General features: G+C 30.2%; 1 protein-coding gene across 3 annotated transcripts in view; it reads right to left on the reverse strand.

Moving 5' to 3' along the window:
* Positions 1-2,763: 2,763 nt before the first annotated feature.
* LOC127729344 (C-type lectin domain family 17, member A-like) overlaps positions 2,764-16,317 on the reverse strand; it is a 45,613-nt gene continuing 32,059 nt past the window's right edge. Inside the window, exons 1-2 of one of the 3 annotated variants that reach the window (XR_007994592.1) lie at positions 9,869-10,024; positions 2,764-3,195 (exon numbers count right to left, since the gene is read on the reverse strand). Coding sequence is in view for 2 of the 3 variants with exons in the window: in XM_052237107.1 (XP_052093067.1) it covers positions 2,969-3,195; positions 15,727-15,808 (309 nt within the window). In the remaining variant the exon portion in view is untranslated. Of the gene's footprint in view, positions 3,196-9,868; positions 10,025-10,059; positions 10,145-15,726; positions 15,809-16,317 lie in introns of those variants that run through there. The other 2 variants (XM_052237107.1, XM_052237108.1) reach the window with 2 other exon arrangements.

A 16,317-nucleotide genomic window follows, 5' to 3' on the forward strand; every position in this document is an offset into this window, starting at 1 on the left:
TCTTTATGGGAGGTAGAAAACATTAAAATTGGTGGTTCAAGAGTCTATTATAAAAACTGGGCAAACGCTGGAATTTGGACAGTGCATGATTTGTTAGATTATCAGGGCAAAGTTATGTCATTTCAAAATTTCCAACAATTATATCAATTTAGGCCAAATATTTTACATTATTATGGAATAGCACACTCGCTTAATGAGTGGTTAAACACGATCAATATTGAAGTAAAGGAGAAAAAAATTCAAGCAATACTACCTTTTAACATAAGTATCTTCTTTGAATCAAAAAAAGGTTCAAAGGACATGTACAAAATATTGAATGAGAAATATATTACTTTTGCTGCAAAGGAAAAATGGGAGAACCATCTTAATATGACTGGTATTAACTGGAAAAAAATACACACTTCGTGTACAAAATATACTAGAAGCACTAAGCTTTGCTGGTTCCAATATAGAATTATACATAGAATTTTAGGAACTAATTCACTACTTTACAAGATGAAAATAAATAGTAGCAACATATGTACATTTTGCAAAGAAGGACAAGAGACCATAGAACATGTATTTTGGAGCTGTCCAATGGTCGCCAGTCTCTGGCATGCACTAAACATCTGGATTTTTGAAATGACAAATATTGAACTGCCTTTGAATATAATGATTATTCTATTTGGTATCTACGAAAATGTTAAATTGAATTTTGTTAAAAATAAGATTATTTTGCTTTCAAAATACTATATTTACCGAACAAAATTACAAGAAGTTTTGCCAAATTTAAATGCTTTAAAAAACTATTTAAAGGAACACTTGAACTTAGAAAAATACATTTCATTTAAAAACCTCTCTGTAGATGAATATAACAAATACTGGAGTCCCTGGACCCCTATTATAGAATAAATAATAAATGTCGAATTTTGATTGAAACACCACTAATAGATATTGCAAGAACAAATAAGATTCCAATGTTATAAGAAAATTATTTATTTTCAACCTATTGTTGCACCATCATATATTCAATTGTTGTTTAATTATTTAATACTTCCTTTGTGTGAATATGTCATTCTGTATACCTTTGTTCATACATGTTGTGCTAGTCTATTTGTTACAATAAAGAAAATTCATTATAAAAAAAAAAAATATTTCTTACTGAATAGAGAAAAATGTTCTTAAGAATTGCAGTATACAGAAATGAAGACTCCCATCCAGACCCCCTACTATGGAACGCATTAATCGTTAATTTTTAATGCAAACTCACGGACAGATAAATTTAAGCTGAAAATGGTCTATATTTCTCTTTCACAAAAAGTTTCATTTTGCAAATTGGTTGGTTAGTTTGAGTAAACAATGACACCTAAAGGACTATGTTTTGTCAGAGAAGGGATACTTTGACATATGTTCTAAATTTGAGTGGGTGAATTGATGGTCTGACACCTTTATACATGTATCTTGTCTGAAACCTGAAGTACACTTATATTATGAATTACCCCTAATTTTATGTTTTCCAAGTATCAGATATTAAAATTTTTTTGAACATTCAACATACGGCAGTATAAATATTCAGTACGTGCTTCTGTTTTTTTGTGTTCTACACTTAAATGCATTGTTTTCCTATCTTGACAAAATAGATATATTTTACGTGAGAAATATTCATCCGATAAAGTGTATACCTTATATATGCACAGAATGACCCTTTGGGTGACTAAGATCCATAATGACCCGTCTTTAGGTGGAACTAGATTTCGGAACAGAATTAAGAGGAGATATTTCCAATTTATCAGAAAAAGGATTAACTTTAAATGGGCCAAACACCGCACAATAAATTTTCTCTTTCTTAATATACTTGTCTATGTCTTTTGGATAAAACCGGGCCCCAGTGGGATTTCTACATTTCTATCTACAAGAGCAAGAATTTCAAGATATTCTATTCTAATTGGCCAACTCTAAAAATGCACAAATGACTTTGTCAAAATGAAATATTTCGAGAATTTTACATTTAAGTCGATCGAACTGTCAACTAAATAAAAATTATGACCTGTTCAGAGAAAACTGATTAGAAGAATGACCATACAAATATAGTGATTTGAAAGGGAACCTTTACTGAGTAGAAATTACGAGCAGGACTAATTGAAATGGACCAGCTAAGTTAAATGTAAAATTCACTGAACCAATTAGAAAAAATGTATCACTCTAATCGTGCATGCGGATTGACTGAACTAGCACTAAGGAAAATTAAATGATAATAGTTATAGAAAACAAATAAAAGATAAATGAATTTTAATTATGCATTTTAGAATAAAAATTTTACCATTAATTTAGTAAGTGGTATGTAAAAAGCGAGATATTGAATTAAAAACGTACCATAAGTAAATTGTGTATTATAGTGACGTGTAAATCAACATAAATATATTATATGTACAAAATACAATCCGACAAGAAAAAAACATATTGAAAAAGTAGACCCGGCCCCACGGACTAATGCCATTGAAGGATATTCATCAAGTTAGCTATGTAAAAGGGAATGTAAGACCAGAGAATGATTAACCAACGAGACAATGTAAATCAACGAACCAACAAAAAAGAAACATCAGGTGAGTAAACACCAACTAAGGATGTTAAACAATAATTGGTTCAATACTTTATAAAAATGCGGGAATGTTGCTACCTAATAATCAGTATTTTCGATTCTTTATATTAAGAATTTTTGAGCATTACAAAGGGTTAATTTTTAAATTCTATTTGTGTAAGTCACAAGACACTGGCAAAATGTCAAAGAATCAAGTCCTTTAATAAAACAGTTGTAGCCACTTGTCTCTTTATTTTAATAAAGGTACATTTTTTTCAGAGACAATTGTGTTTGTAACACTTTTTTTCACTTCGATGTATGTTTTTTTTTATAAAAAAGAAAGATCAAGTGAAATCCATTAATATAGCATAATAACCAGGAAATTGATAAAGTATATAAGATATTTATATGTCACTTCTCGCACATAAAATGATATTGTAGATGGCATTGATCATCATCCCACCCGTAGCCGTCATAAAATTTATAGAATGCCAAGCAGTCTTGTTCGTTATAGTTGTTTGGTTGGTTCGGTCCCCAGAAAGTTGGTTGAATCAGCTTTCCTTCTTGTGAATAATTGGTCCATACCCAAGTACCTTCAGATTTCAAATCAGACCCTCCTATCCATATTGAGAGTACATCTGAAATATAATAGTTTAATATAAAGATATATTCATTCCAATCAATAGGTCCATGATGAACAAAGACTTTATTTCAATCTTTTTTTTTCGTAATTGAGAGACACAAATAATTTTATAATGTATACAATCATATATAAATTTGAATATAATCAACTTTAAATTTTATGATCTTAGGCCACAGTCGGAACAGATCCATAAGCACTTGTGTAAAAAAGCAGTAATTAATAGATCGTATAAATATTAACAGGCAAATATTCTTAATGGTTTACATATAAACATTTTTGTACTAAATTGATAGCTTTCTGAGTTCAAAGCGTTTATTAATATAAGTTCCAATAATTTTCAATACCTCTATTTTTTCATGACAAAAAGCCAATTGAGCTTGGCACTTGTGTTTAACACTATTTTATCATAGAACTCTTTTCTCAAAAGATTATAAAAGTGACATTCGTATTTGATACGATATAATAACAATAAGTACGATATGGAATTAATGTCATTAGTTGTAGTAATTAATCTCATTAGTTGTAGTAATTAATGTCATTTGTTGAAGTAATTACTATATTTTTGTATATGTTAGCGGCAATAAGTGAAATTAGGCATTAAGCTTAAATCCTAGGCAATAAGCTTACGCCTAGGCATTAAGTTATTGCCTGAAATTTCCAGGCATTAAGCTTATTTCCTGAAATCTGATGATGATTATTCAACCTATAGCCAGACATCATTTCAGGCAATAAGTTAATTTTGGGATTTTTGTATATCTTCCAAATACATGTTCATTCGGTGAAATATTCTTGTTAAATAATATTTTAAAAATTATATTCAAAAATTAATATAAACTGATGTAAAAAGTAAAATCACAAAAATACTGAACTCCGAGGAAAATTCAATCGGAAAGTCCCTAATCACATGGCAAAATCAAATGACAAAACACATCAAACGAATGGACAACAACTGTCATATTCCTGACTTGGTACAGGCATTTTCAAATGTAGAAAATGGTGGATTGAACCTGGTTTTATAGCGCTAAACCTTTTTTCAAATGTATTTGATATTCATTTTCTAGTATTTTTTCGTATTCAAAACAGAACTTACTCATTGTCGAGCCGGTTTGAGCTGGTCAAAAATAGACAACTGATCATGAAAATTTTGCCTGTCACATCATCTTTCAATCTGTTTTATTTGATATGTATTTTTTTTTAAATACCCATCTTGTCTTTTCACTTCCGAATTTGGATTATTAGCATTTAAGCAACAACAAATTTTTGGAATCTTTGTGGAATATAAATCAAGGAAAACAAAGATCATATACCCAAGGCAAAAGTACAATGATTATTTTGCTAAGATTAAACTTTCCAAATCAGAAAATAAGGCAACTATAGACTATTATAATTTTAAATGGTACGACATGCAATATTTTACCGTTGGAGGTTTGAAAGACTGGTAACAAAAGTAAAAGAGAAAAAACAAATTTATGTTTTTCTAGAGGAACTGTATGGTATTTTGGGAAAAACATATTAAGAAATATGTCAAAACGGCCTATTATCATTATAGACCGTAGAATTAAACAACCTTATAATGGCTTTGCAAACATTTTCAATCATTCCATTGTACTATTTCTTCAATTTGGTGAAAATTGTAACATGATAAAATGTGCATATGGAAGGAGTACTTAGTAAAAACCCGTTTTACAGAAGAGGTCAGGTTGTTGATCCATTATTTTTCCAATCAAAGTAAGATTGAAACTATATTTTTGTATGGTGTACCAAGATCACCTTAAAAAATTATATTACTAGAGCACTTACGTCAAAAAGTGTTCAAAAGGTGACTTCTAATTTAATTTATGTTTTCACAATATTTGGTGTGCCACATAAACAGCAAAGTGACAAAGGTCGTGAATTTACAGCTAAGGTTATATCTGAATTAATGCTAATGTTACTAATGATACCAGAACTAGTTATTGTTCACGGGAAGCTAATACATCTCCAATCATAGGCGGCGCGTTACGTTTGCGCGACAAACAGCATTATGTTTGCGTGCAATTTACCTTTAGCGAAAAGTCACTTCATTTGCACGGATTAATAAAAAAAAGCATATTATCTCTGAGACAAATAAAGAAAAAAGTCCTTGATGTTTTCTTTGGATGTACTTTCCGTACAAAGATTATTAGTTGAAAAGTAGAGACATTTCCCGGAGATGCACAAACAAATGTGCAAGTGTAGAATAAGAACTGACTTATAATGTCAAGTGTTACTCACGGGAACGCATGAACATAACTAGGATATTGATGAATGCAAATTAGAAAGACAGCAAGTTCGTAACATAATAAAGAAGTCAGAATGCTTCTGACATTTCCACACGTCTGTCGAAAATAATTCGCCAAGAACTACAGACGAATGCTGAAAGTCATCTGCTGCCACAAGACTTATAATTGGTTCCCGTAGATATCATATACATGTATACTGTGTTTTATTCATGACGGTATCCTATGAATGTTCCTTTCCTGAATAGTCACTGTATTGTATTCAAAACTTGTTCTTTTTTCATTAATGTTGTCTTTTTTAATGTTTATATAAACGAATAAAGACTTCTCTAATATATATTTATAAAATTGGCTATAAGAAATAAGAAGATGTGATATGATTGTCTATATGTGTTCAAAATAATTAACGAAAAACAAATATGATAGACAACAACCAACGAGATAACTCATTTTCGTAGATAAACACGTAAAATTCAGGTTATTCTCAGGATTAAATCAGGTTTTAAAACTCAGGTAAATTATAGGTAAATTCGCGCAAACGTAAAACCATTTCTTCGCGCAAACGTTATGCTTGTCATATTTAAATTTGCGCAAATGTAGGTCGCTAATCATAGGGTAGTATTGAGTGGTCAAATGGAAATATTCATGACATGCTTACTGCATGGATGAGGAACAAAGAATTAACATTGGTCAATTGGAATCAAATTGTCCATATACAAAAGAATTCTGCTCTACACAAAGGTATTGGACAATCACCAGGTGTAAATGCTAGAAAAAAATAAAACTGTGAAATAGTCTATGTCATAGCTCCGCACCAATTGGTAACAAATTAATTTCAATCAATTTACATATAAGGAGATGTGGTACGATTGCCAATGAGACAACTATCCAACAAGTTTGATTATATATTAAGAGGTTTATTCTATGAGTTTTAACATCAATATTTTACTCATGATTTTATTTCATGTAGTTGACACTCAAACTTCAGTTCTTATTATTTTATTATGTACAAAATGTATTTTAACTTTGAACGAATTTCTTTTTATTTACTCTCAATTTCCTTTTAGGCATTATCATTAATGCCTGAACATAATTTTCAGGTTTTAAGTCTAAATTCTAGAATATAAGAGTAAGGCCTAATATCATTAAGATAATAGACTAACTGCCTAGGCATTATCTTATAGGCTAGGATTTAAGCTTAATGCCTAATTTCACTTTTTGATTATTTATCGGGCAAGTACAGGAAGTGTGATAACATAATTTAAATTATCTAACGAAGGATGCATTTTAATGGTTATCCTATCTAAAGAAAATTGTTGATGACTATGGAATGTCAAATATATGGCAAAGTCACAATTTATTTCAGAAACATTGGGTCGTATTAAGTGTTCAGCAAAGATTAAGAGACTAGCTCATCCAAGAATGGTCAACAAAAATAAACAATTCGCCAAAAGTACTTTGTTAAAGATTGTATAAAAATGTTTTTAAATTTGAACACTATTTGTCAAACTCCCTTGTCAAACTTTGTATCTATGAAAGAATTTGGTAAAGGTTTTAATTAATTCGTGGTAACGGACTCCCTGACTTCGTAATTTAACAATTATACATAAGTTAGGTTCATTGAAATCTAAAACCCGACTACAGACACCCGGCATAGCGAACAAGTTGTGAATTATACACACCGTAAGAACGGGGTAAAGGAAGATCTCCATTCAAAAAGGGAAAATTGACGATCTGAAACGAATATCATCTCTTTTGTCGTACATTTTTGTATAGGGTTTCCCGTGTGAAACTGAAATATCCAAATCTAGAAAAAGACAACTATTGCTGTTTGTATTAGATTTATTTAAAGTAAGATCCTTTGGGTAAATTTCAACAGTAAAATTAGACAATTCTCGATTACTTAAAGCAAAACTATCATCAAGGTAAAGGTAATTATTTTAAAGTAATTTAGACGGATCTTTATTCAGATGACTTCTCTGAATTTCAACACTACAGTATTTCTATTTTGGTCTGTTCATTTATTTCAAATAGTTACCATATCCATTATTTTTTTATTTATACACATCATTTCCTTGTCAAAGTTATCTTATAAATATATAACCAATTTTATTTGCTAATTGAAAATTAAGCTGAATAAAATAATTTAAGACAGCAGAGAAGATAATTATGTTTTAATTTTTTATTACTAAGACTTAAATAAAGAGTGAGCTATTTATACTGTAAATTTATGATGTCTCTAGTCTGGCCAAAGGGTCAGACTGTCGTACTTAACCAAACGATAAATTGTTGAAATTAGATAACATGTTTTCACGTGCAGAGAAATTTCACTTATGACCAGTGCATGATTGGATTACATCTTTCTTATTGGTCAATGATCTTGCGGGGTCAGCACGAGTTCACGTGTAAGTGCGTTGTGGTCAATTCCTTTTATCATCAGCATTTGATGTGTTAATTTGTGATTCTTATCAAACAATCTGTTAAAAATTTTAATTCTATAGATAATTTTGGACTGGAGTGATTTTCTTTTAGCAATTTGAGGTAAAATCGAACTATACTTTTATTTTTTAGCTATTTTATGCTTACATTCTGAACAAACGTACAGTTAATTTTCTACCATTCTTCCATTTGGATAGATCTCACGATTTTGATTTATGCCAAACATTTAAAGCAGTTATTGGTCAAATTCATTTCTTTGTCAAAGAAATATTGGGTCAAATTAATTTTGGTGTTGGTGGCGACACTCTGCGTTTGCGATCAAAATGTAATTATTTACCATACTTATAAAAATGATAGCTGATGATTAACCCGATGTTGTAATTTTACAAGTTACTGAATCCTTAATAGCATCCTAATGTTTGCAGAACGTATATCCGCCTTGTGTATCTGTAGGAGACACAATTCATTTAAATTTAACAACAAATACAAAATATTTTGCATAACGATAATAATACCATACATAATAGAATGCAAAGTTACACACTTATATACGATGTTATTCACGATTCCATACATTAAAACACTCTCATATGAAAGAGCAAGACAGTTTAAGTTTTAAGGCTGTGCTATTATTTATTGGGCTACAAGCCCATTTCCCTTACTTGTTTGGGTAAGGTGGACGATATTTCAATTGGTGCAGAGAGCTTGGTTGCATGTACTTATGACCTCTGTGTATTTTCTTTTGCAATTATGTTTTATTTAGTGCTCATTGTTTTATGCTATGTCACGAAACTCATGCTACGTTCGTAAATCTCGTCACGGTGGTTTGTTTGGAGCTTATAATTTTGCAAGTTAGCCTAATCGCTATAATTATTACGAACCAATTTACCTGTCTTTGCCTATTTGGGTAATGTGGACGATATTTGAATTTTTGCACAGGGCGAGGTTGCTTGTACTTATGCCCTCTGTGTATTGTTTTTGTAGAGGTCTAATAGCTTGGTCTATGACCTCTGTGTATTTACTTTTGCAAAAATGTTATTATGTAGTAGGTATTGTTTTATGCTTTGTCATGAAACTCATGCTACTTTTGCAGAGATCGTAGTAGCTTGGTCTATGATCTCTGTATTGTTTTATGCTTCGTCATAAAACTCATGCTACTTTTAATTATTATTTCGTCATGGTGATTGGTTTGGAATAAATTATTATTGTAATCAATCCTTTTGTTACATACAAAATAGCGATTATTTTGAGATATGTAGCTAGATTCACATGTTTGTCAATTTATAATACATGTTTTAATGTATTATTTTATTATAATATTATGTTTACTAGTATAATTCATGTACATGATATAGTTTGGGTTGCGATGAACTTAATTGATAATTTTTATGCCAATACTTATGCATTGTAAGGTCGTTTGCTTTTACTTTATACTAGATTTATTATTAAAAATAACAATGGACAAGACATACTGATAATATTTGAAAGTTCATACTCTTCATTTAATACATAATATATAAAAATCATGTCTGTTTAATAGTTGATTATTGAAGAAGAAGAAACTTATGATAATTAAATCATCGCATACTATTCCTTAACATGCGTTATGTTTGTGGTCCTAGAGTAAGATCAAGTTTGTTTTTTTAATGAGAATTTAGTTTTTTCCATTCTTTTACATTCTAATTTTGTTTATTTCATGCTTTAACTATGGACAAAGAGCGCTGAGTCTGGCATTGATCTACGAAAGAACATTTTGCTATTGAAGGAAATGTGCAATAAAGCGTGATATCAACAATATACATATACTTTCATATATCAGCGGTATGCCATAGTTCCGATAATACAAACATACGAATGTCGTCGTTGATGGGTTGCTGTTTCGCTGACATTATTTAATGACACATACCTAATTTCGAGATTAGAATTTTGATCAAGACGTGCGAGTCATATCAACAAGAATCATTGACTTACCAAAGCCTACTTTGACTGTTTTATAAATACAAATTTTCAAAAACGACTTCAATCAGCATTTGGATACACAACTGGACCTTAGTTCCAATGAAAGTCTAAAGCACCAATTGCTATTATTCCACCATCTCTTTTAAGTTGGCTATGTCGTTAATTGTCTTGGACTCTCGTAACTATACAGCACTTAGTTTTAGAAGATGGAAAAAACAAAGACTTCTGCTGCAGTTCATTTATGGAATTGTCCTATCCGTGATTCAAGGATTGAAGTCAAATGCATTTCTAGAATTTAACAGCATAAAAAGAATTAAGTTAGTAACAGAACTTTATGCTTCAGCTGTTTCGGGTCAGTATTGCCTGACAAAACGTTTATGATCTTTATTTCATACATTTACAACTACCTGGTTTTGGGTCAGCATTGCCTGCCAACACGTTTTATGATCTTTATTTCATTCAATTACAACTGTCTTGTTTTGGGTCAGCATTGCCTGCCAAAACGTTTTATGATCTTTATTTCATATAATTACAACTGTCTTTTTTTGGGTCAGCATTGCCTGGCAAAACGCTTACTAGTATATGATCTTTAGTACAAAAAAATGCAATGCTTCTGTTTTTTGTCAGTATTGCCTGCCAAAACGTTTATGCTCTTTATTTTATACAACTACAACTATTTTGTTTTGGGTCAGCATTGCCTGCAAAAACGTTTTATGATCTTTATTTCATATAATTACAAATGTCTTGTTTTGGGTCAGCATTGCCTGCCAAAACGTTTTATGATCTTTATTTCATATAATTACAACTGTCTTGTTTTGGGACAGCATTGCCTGCCAAAACGGTTTATATGATTTTTAGTAATAAAATGCTATGCTTCTGTTTGGGGTCAGCATTGCCTGCCAAAACGTTTTATGATCTTTATTTCAAATGTCTTGTTTTGGGTCAGCATTGCCTGCCAAAACGTTTACTAGTATATGATCTTTAATAATAAAATGCTATGCTTGTTTTGGGGTTAGTATTGCCTGTCAAAACGATAATTATCTTTATTTCATCTTATTACAACCTTATCTTGTTTTGGGTGAGTATTGCCAGCCAAAACGTTTATGATCTTTCTTTCGTACGATTGGGGTCTATATTGCCGATGCTGTCTTTACACATTATTCAGACTGTCAATGTGGACATTTGATAGGCTACCATTAAATCATTTTTTAAATTTTATGGCTCGGTTTAACTTCCTGTATGTATACATGAATTGTTCGTAAATCATGTTATGGTTTTTAATGTTGCCTATTTAATTCAAGTTCGTAATTATTCAAATTATATATATATATATATATATATAAAAGGACTTTATGGTTTATCCCAATAATGTTCTAAATGCTATGGTCTTTAGAGGTAAACCCATCACAGACTAAAGTTTTTATATTTAACTAAACTGGTTATTAATTAAATGGGTTTTTCTCTTTCGAAAAAAAAAATTAGAGTATGTGTCAAAAGTTATAGATATTTACTCGGTTAAAATTTACATCATTTAACTTTCATCATGTTCATCGCAAGGTAAATGAAAATTAGAAGAAAAATCACTAAAAGCTGGAATATTATTTCAAAGATATTTTTCATTTTACAACTTTATTACGACCATATACAATATAAACCTTTTAAAATGCATTGCATAGGAATATCAGTATATTCAGAATAAGTTCTGTAGCATGCCAGGAAGAAAATAAATATGAATTTATTTTATTTATTTATTTATTTATTTATTTATTTATTTATTTATTTATTTATTTATTTATTTATTTATTTATTTATTCATTTATTTATTTATTTATTTTTATTATTATTATTTTTTTTCAATAGAAAAATCAAATTCCCGATGTATATTAAGTATATTTTAAGTTTGAATTAAAAGTCTACGCTTATCAGTGCTGGATAAGTAAGTTTGGTGGATTCTCGTTATTTTTGTAGTGGTTTTATCGATACAAATTGTTACTATTAATATTGAAAGGTGGTATTCACCAGTCATTAAATTTCTTAAAAGCTGTATATTCAAGATTATGACTAAAGCTTAAATTTCACCGAATCATGAGTTTCGCAAAATATTTCTAAAGTCTCATATCAATAATAACAAAAATAACTGAGAGTTTAAAAGGTCAACATTAGATACTTGTTTACTAATTTCAATTTAAAACCTTTTTCCTTAAGAAATTTAATAAATCTATGATCTTTATACAATTTTGAATGAAAAATGTCAAGTGTAGTATTAGAATCAGTTGCTCATGATCCCATATAGAAATAGTCAGATATAAAACTTTGTATTTATAAAAAAAATCCAGCGCTTCGTAAAAATGTACTTTTATTTTGTTTGAAGATTTAACATTAAAGATAAAGTTTCTGTTAATTAATGTACTAATTGTCCGTACTAAAATATTTAGGGGATACTATTATTTAATGTCTAGATGTAAGACGAAATATGAATTCTGAAACATATACTTTACGACGATTATATTGTAATTTTATTGCTGTGGTCCTGACCAGATTAAGATTTACACCTTTAATCATTTTTATCAGTAAGAGATAATTTAAAAGTAATATCTTGGTATATAATCATATGAACTTTTAATAGTTCTGCTCAATTTGGAAACGTTTTACAAAAATAAAGTGTTATTTTTGATGTACATGTATGTGAATGTCATGCTTGTAAATTTTTCTAGTTATATATAAATTGTATTCACGTCGCCAGAGTCCTCGGGTGGGGGATCCACTCTTTCAGCCTAAGAGTGGATTTGGGATCCACTCTTTCAGCTTGAGAGCGGATTTGTGGCAGATTTTTCTCCCCAACTTTGCTATTCTTTGTCATTTATTCAATTGATATGATATTAGTTGATGTAATTTCGTATTAATTATGTATTATTATTTCATATTAAATGTATTGTTTTGCATTTTATGATTTTGAATAAATGACCTTTTTTCGTCAGTTTAGTTTTTATATCATATTGCAAATCAAGCTCAGACTCTGGCCTGTGTATACATAGTATGTTTATGGTATCTAGCTGTCTGTCTTAAAACCAATTTTATTTGCTAATTGAAAATTAAGCTGAATAAAATAATTTAAGACAGCAGAGAAGATAATTATGTTTTAATTGTTTATTACTAAGACTTAAATAAAGAGTGTAGATTTATGATGTCTCTAGTTTGCCCAAAGGGTCAGAGTGTCGTACTTAACAAAACGATAAATTGTTGAAATTAGATAACATGTTTTCACGTGCAGAGAAATTTCACTTTTGACCAGTGCATGATTGGATTACATCTTTCTTATTGGTCAATGATCTTGCGGGGTCAGCACGAGTTCACGTGTAAGTGCGTTGTGGTCACTTCCTTTTATCATCAGCATTTGATGTGTTAACTTGTGATTCTTATCAAACAATTTGTTAAAAATTCCCATCCACATACCTCCCTTAATGTTATCTTTTGAAGTACCACCTTTGCTATTATTTGTCATTTATTCAATTGATATGATATTAGTTGATGTAATTTCGTATTAATTATTTATTATTATTTCATATTAAATATGAACATTTATGTCGAATGTTTTATTTGCAAAATGTATTTTTTGCATTTTATGATTTTGAATAAATGACCTTTTTTCGTCAGTTTAGTTTTTATATCATATAGCAAATCAAGCTCAGACTCTGGCCTGTGTATACATAGTATTTTTATGGTATCTAGCTGTCTGTCTTAAATCTTTGTACTGTTTTTGTAACTTAAATTGAGATTTTTGGACAAATTATGAGTTTTTGTTGTTTGTTATTTCTGCTATTTCTTCATATTTACCAGGATCTGTATACTTCATTGTCCGGATGTAGCGTCATCCAATGATAAGTATTTAACACAAATCGTTGAACTGTGTGACTAATTGATCCATTGAATTTTTTGCTCCTTTTTTCTATTATTTCTATATTTTACAATGAGATTTGTAAATAATGAAAGTATATATTAGATTTAATTGCCCATCATAGTTTGTAATTTGTTGGTATTACCATGCATCTGTGTTTTATATGGCATACTTATAGCCCTATCATAACCTAGCAAAGAATTCAGATCAAACCGATGTATTGGCCGTTTTAAACTTGTAAGTTGCTGTAGGTGTTTGCTCTGTGATGAAGTCCTCACTGAGACTTTCAGATGAGGAACAGCCATGTAAATTAAAAACTGTTTCTTTGCTTTGGGTTTCCAAGTGCGTGTTGGGATTAAGTGTCATGAATAAATATATCATGTAGTCTTAACCATTAAAATAATCTATAATAAAATAATACGGGAATTGTTAATAAAACCAGACGAAAAAGATATTTTTTAACATTAAATGCACACACTGAAATACAATATAAGTACCTTTTTAAAGAAATAATAAGCTGATTATAAGACTAACTCTGAAAAATCGACGCACATTTGCAAAAATTGAAACTTATAATTGAAAATTAAAAGTATCAGAATATACTTATTGTGTTTGAAATCATTTTTGTTGTATACATATCTATATTCTATGCATATAAATAGAACGTTTCAATATGTTAATGATCTATCAATTGCGTAATCCGTTCATCGTTCATATGGTATTTTCTCGTAAAAACTTGAAATACAACATATATTTTGATTCGAGCGTCACTGATGAGACTTTTGTAGACAATACGCGCGTCTGGCGTACACAATTCTAATCCTGGTATCTATGATGAATTTATTTACCAAGGAGTTTTAAAAGAAAATCTAACTTGTACATTATGCTGAAAAACTTAAATCAGACACAAAAAACGAAGGTAAACAATATCAAAAGGGTTAAAGTTCAACTTGGGACAATATTCTTCAGGTTTCATTCTCCTTTACAATGAAATGATTATGATTCAATAAATGATACTCTTATACAAGCCTGTTGCATGTTACTATTCGATGACCATGAGAATGAAATGTCTCAAAATATACCAGTAATGGATTCTCGAAAATGTGATAGTCTATTCTAATACAATTAAGTATGTAAAAATCTCTATTTATACAAAGTGGGCCTAAGATGGATTTGGCCATTTTTTATGTCCTTTTTGGTTTATAGCTCGGCAACGTTTTCGGTCCTTATACATCCTTGACTTTCAAATATTCGGCTTTGAGCGTTCCTGTTGAAGGTAAACCCAGAAAAGCGCTTCGTACGCATCAAATTTATAACGTGTTGTTTTCATTTTATTATATGAGAACAAAATGTATTAATTGAAAGAAACATTTGTCTACACCTTTTTGTTTATACCTCTACTGGTGGACTATCAGTCCCAGAGGGTATCATCAGCTCAGTAGTCAGTACTTCGGTACTGACATGATTTATAACAAACTATCTAAAAATTGCCCGTTTATAAATTTTGAAATTATACTGAATCTAAGGTTTCAACTCCCTCAGGCAAACTTGGCCTAAGATGGATTTGGCTATTTTTATGTCCTTTTTGGTTTATAGCTCGGTAACGTTTTCGGTCCTTATACATCCTTGACTTTCAGATATTCGGCTTTGAGCGTTCCTTATGAAGGTTAATCCAGAAAAGCGCTTCGGACTCATCAAATTTATAACGTGTTGTTTTCATTTTATTATATGAGAACAAAATGTATTAATTGAAAGAAACATTTGTCAATACTTATTCAGAGGATATAAAATCTTCTTTGTATTTCCCTGTATGTCCTGATAATAAAAAATCAGAAATAAGAAGAAGGGGAGACAAAAATTCACAGGTTGAATTAGGCAGATAACACTCTTGCAAACAGAAAAAAAATGGAAAGATCAATGCAACAAACTTTGAGCCCCACTGGTTAACCTAAGGTGCTTTGGGAGAGTAACTTACCACCAAGCCTTCTGATCATATACTGATTCTCAGAAAAACTTGAAACTGTAGCCAATCTTCCTCCCCATGTCTTACAAAACTCCTGCAAATATTAAAATGTGGAATGAAAAAAGCATGAAAATGTCACAGTTATGGCCCTTGATTTCGTTTATTTTAAGATACTATTAATCTTTTACATAAACTTGCCCGTTAGATGTTTTTTATATTGTTGTTTTTGTCGTTGGTTTGTTTGTGTCGTTACCATTTAATCATATACAGATGTCAAAAGTAAAGTAACAAAAACACCGAACTCCAAGGAAAATTAAAAACGGAAAGTTCCTGATCAAATGGCAAAATCAAATTTAAAGCTCAAACACATCAAACGAAGGAAAAAAACTGTCCTATTCCTGACTTGGTACAGGCATTTCCTTATGTAGAAAATAGTGGATTAAACCTGGTTTGATAGCTAGCTTAACCTCTCAATTGTATGACAGTGTTTGATCTTTTGATTTTGCTATTTCCGTTTTGGTTTTTTTTCCATCTTCAAAACTCTCATCATAATTTAGTTTGGAGAAACAAACAACCAAATATCCTAAACCGGTTTGTGAAGAG

The sequence above is a fragment of the Mytilus californianus genome, unplaced genomic scaffold (genome assembly GCF_021869535.1).
Source record: "Mytilus californianus isolate M0D057914Y unplaced genomic scaffold, xbMytCali1.0.p SCAF_2, whole genome shotgun sequence".
In the NCBI taxonomy this organism is placed as follows: Eukaryota; Metazoa; Mollusca; class Bivalvia; order Mytilida; family Mytilidae; genus Mytilus; species Mytilus californianus.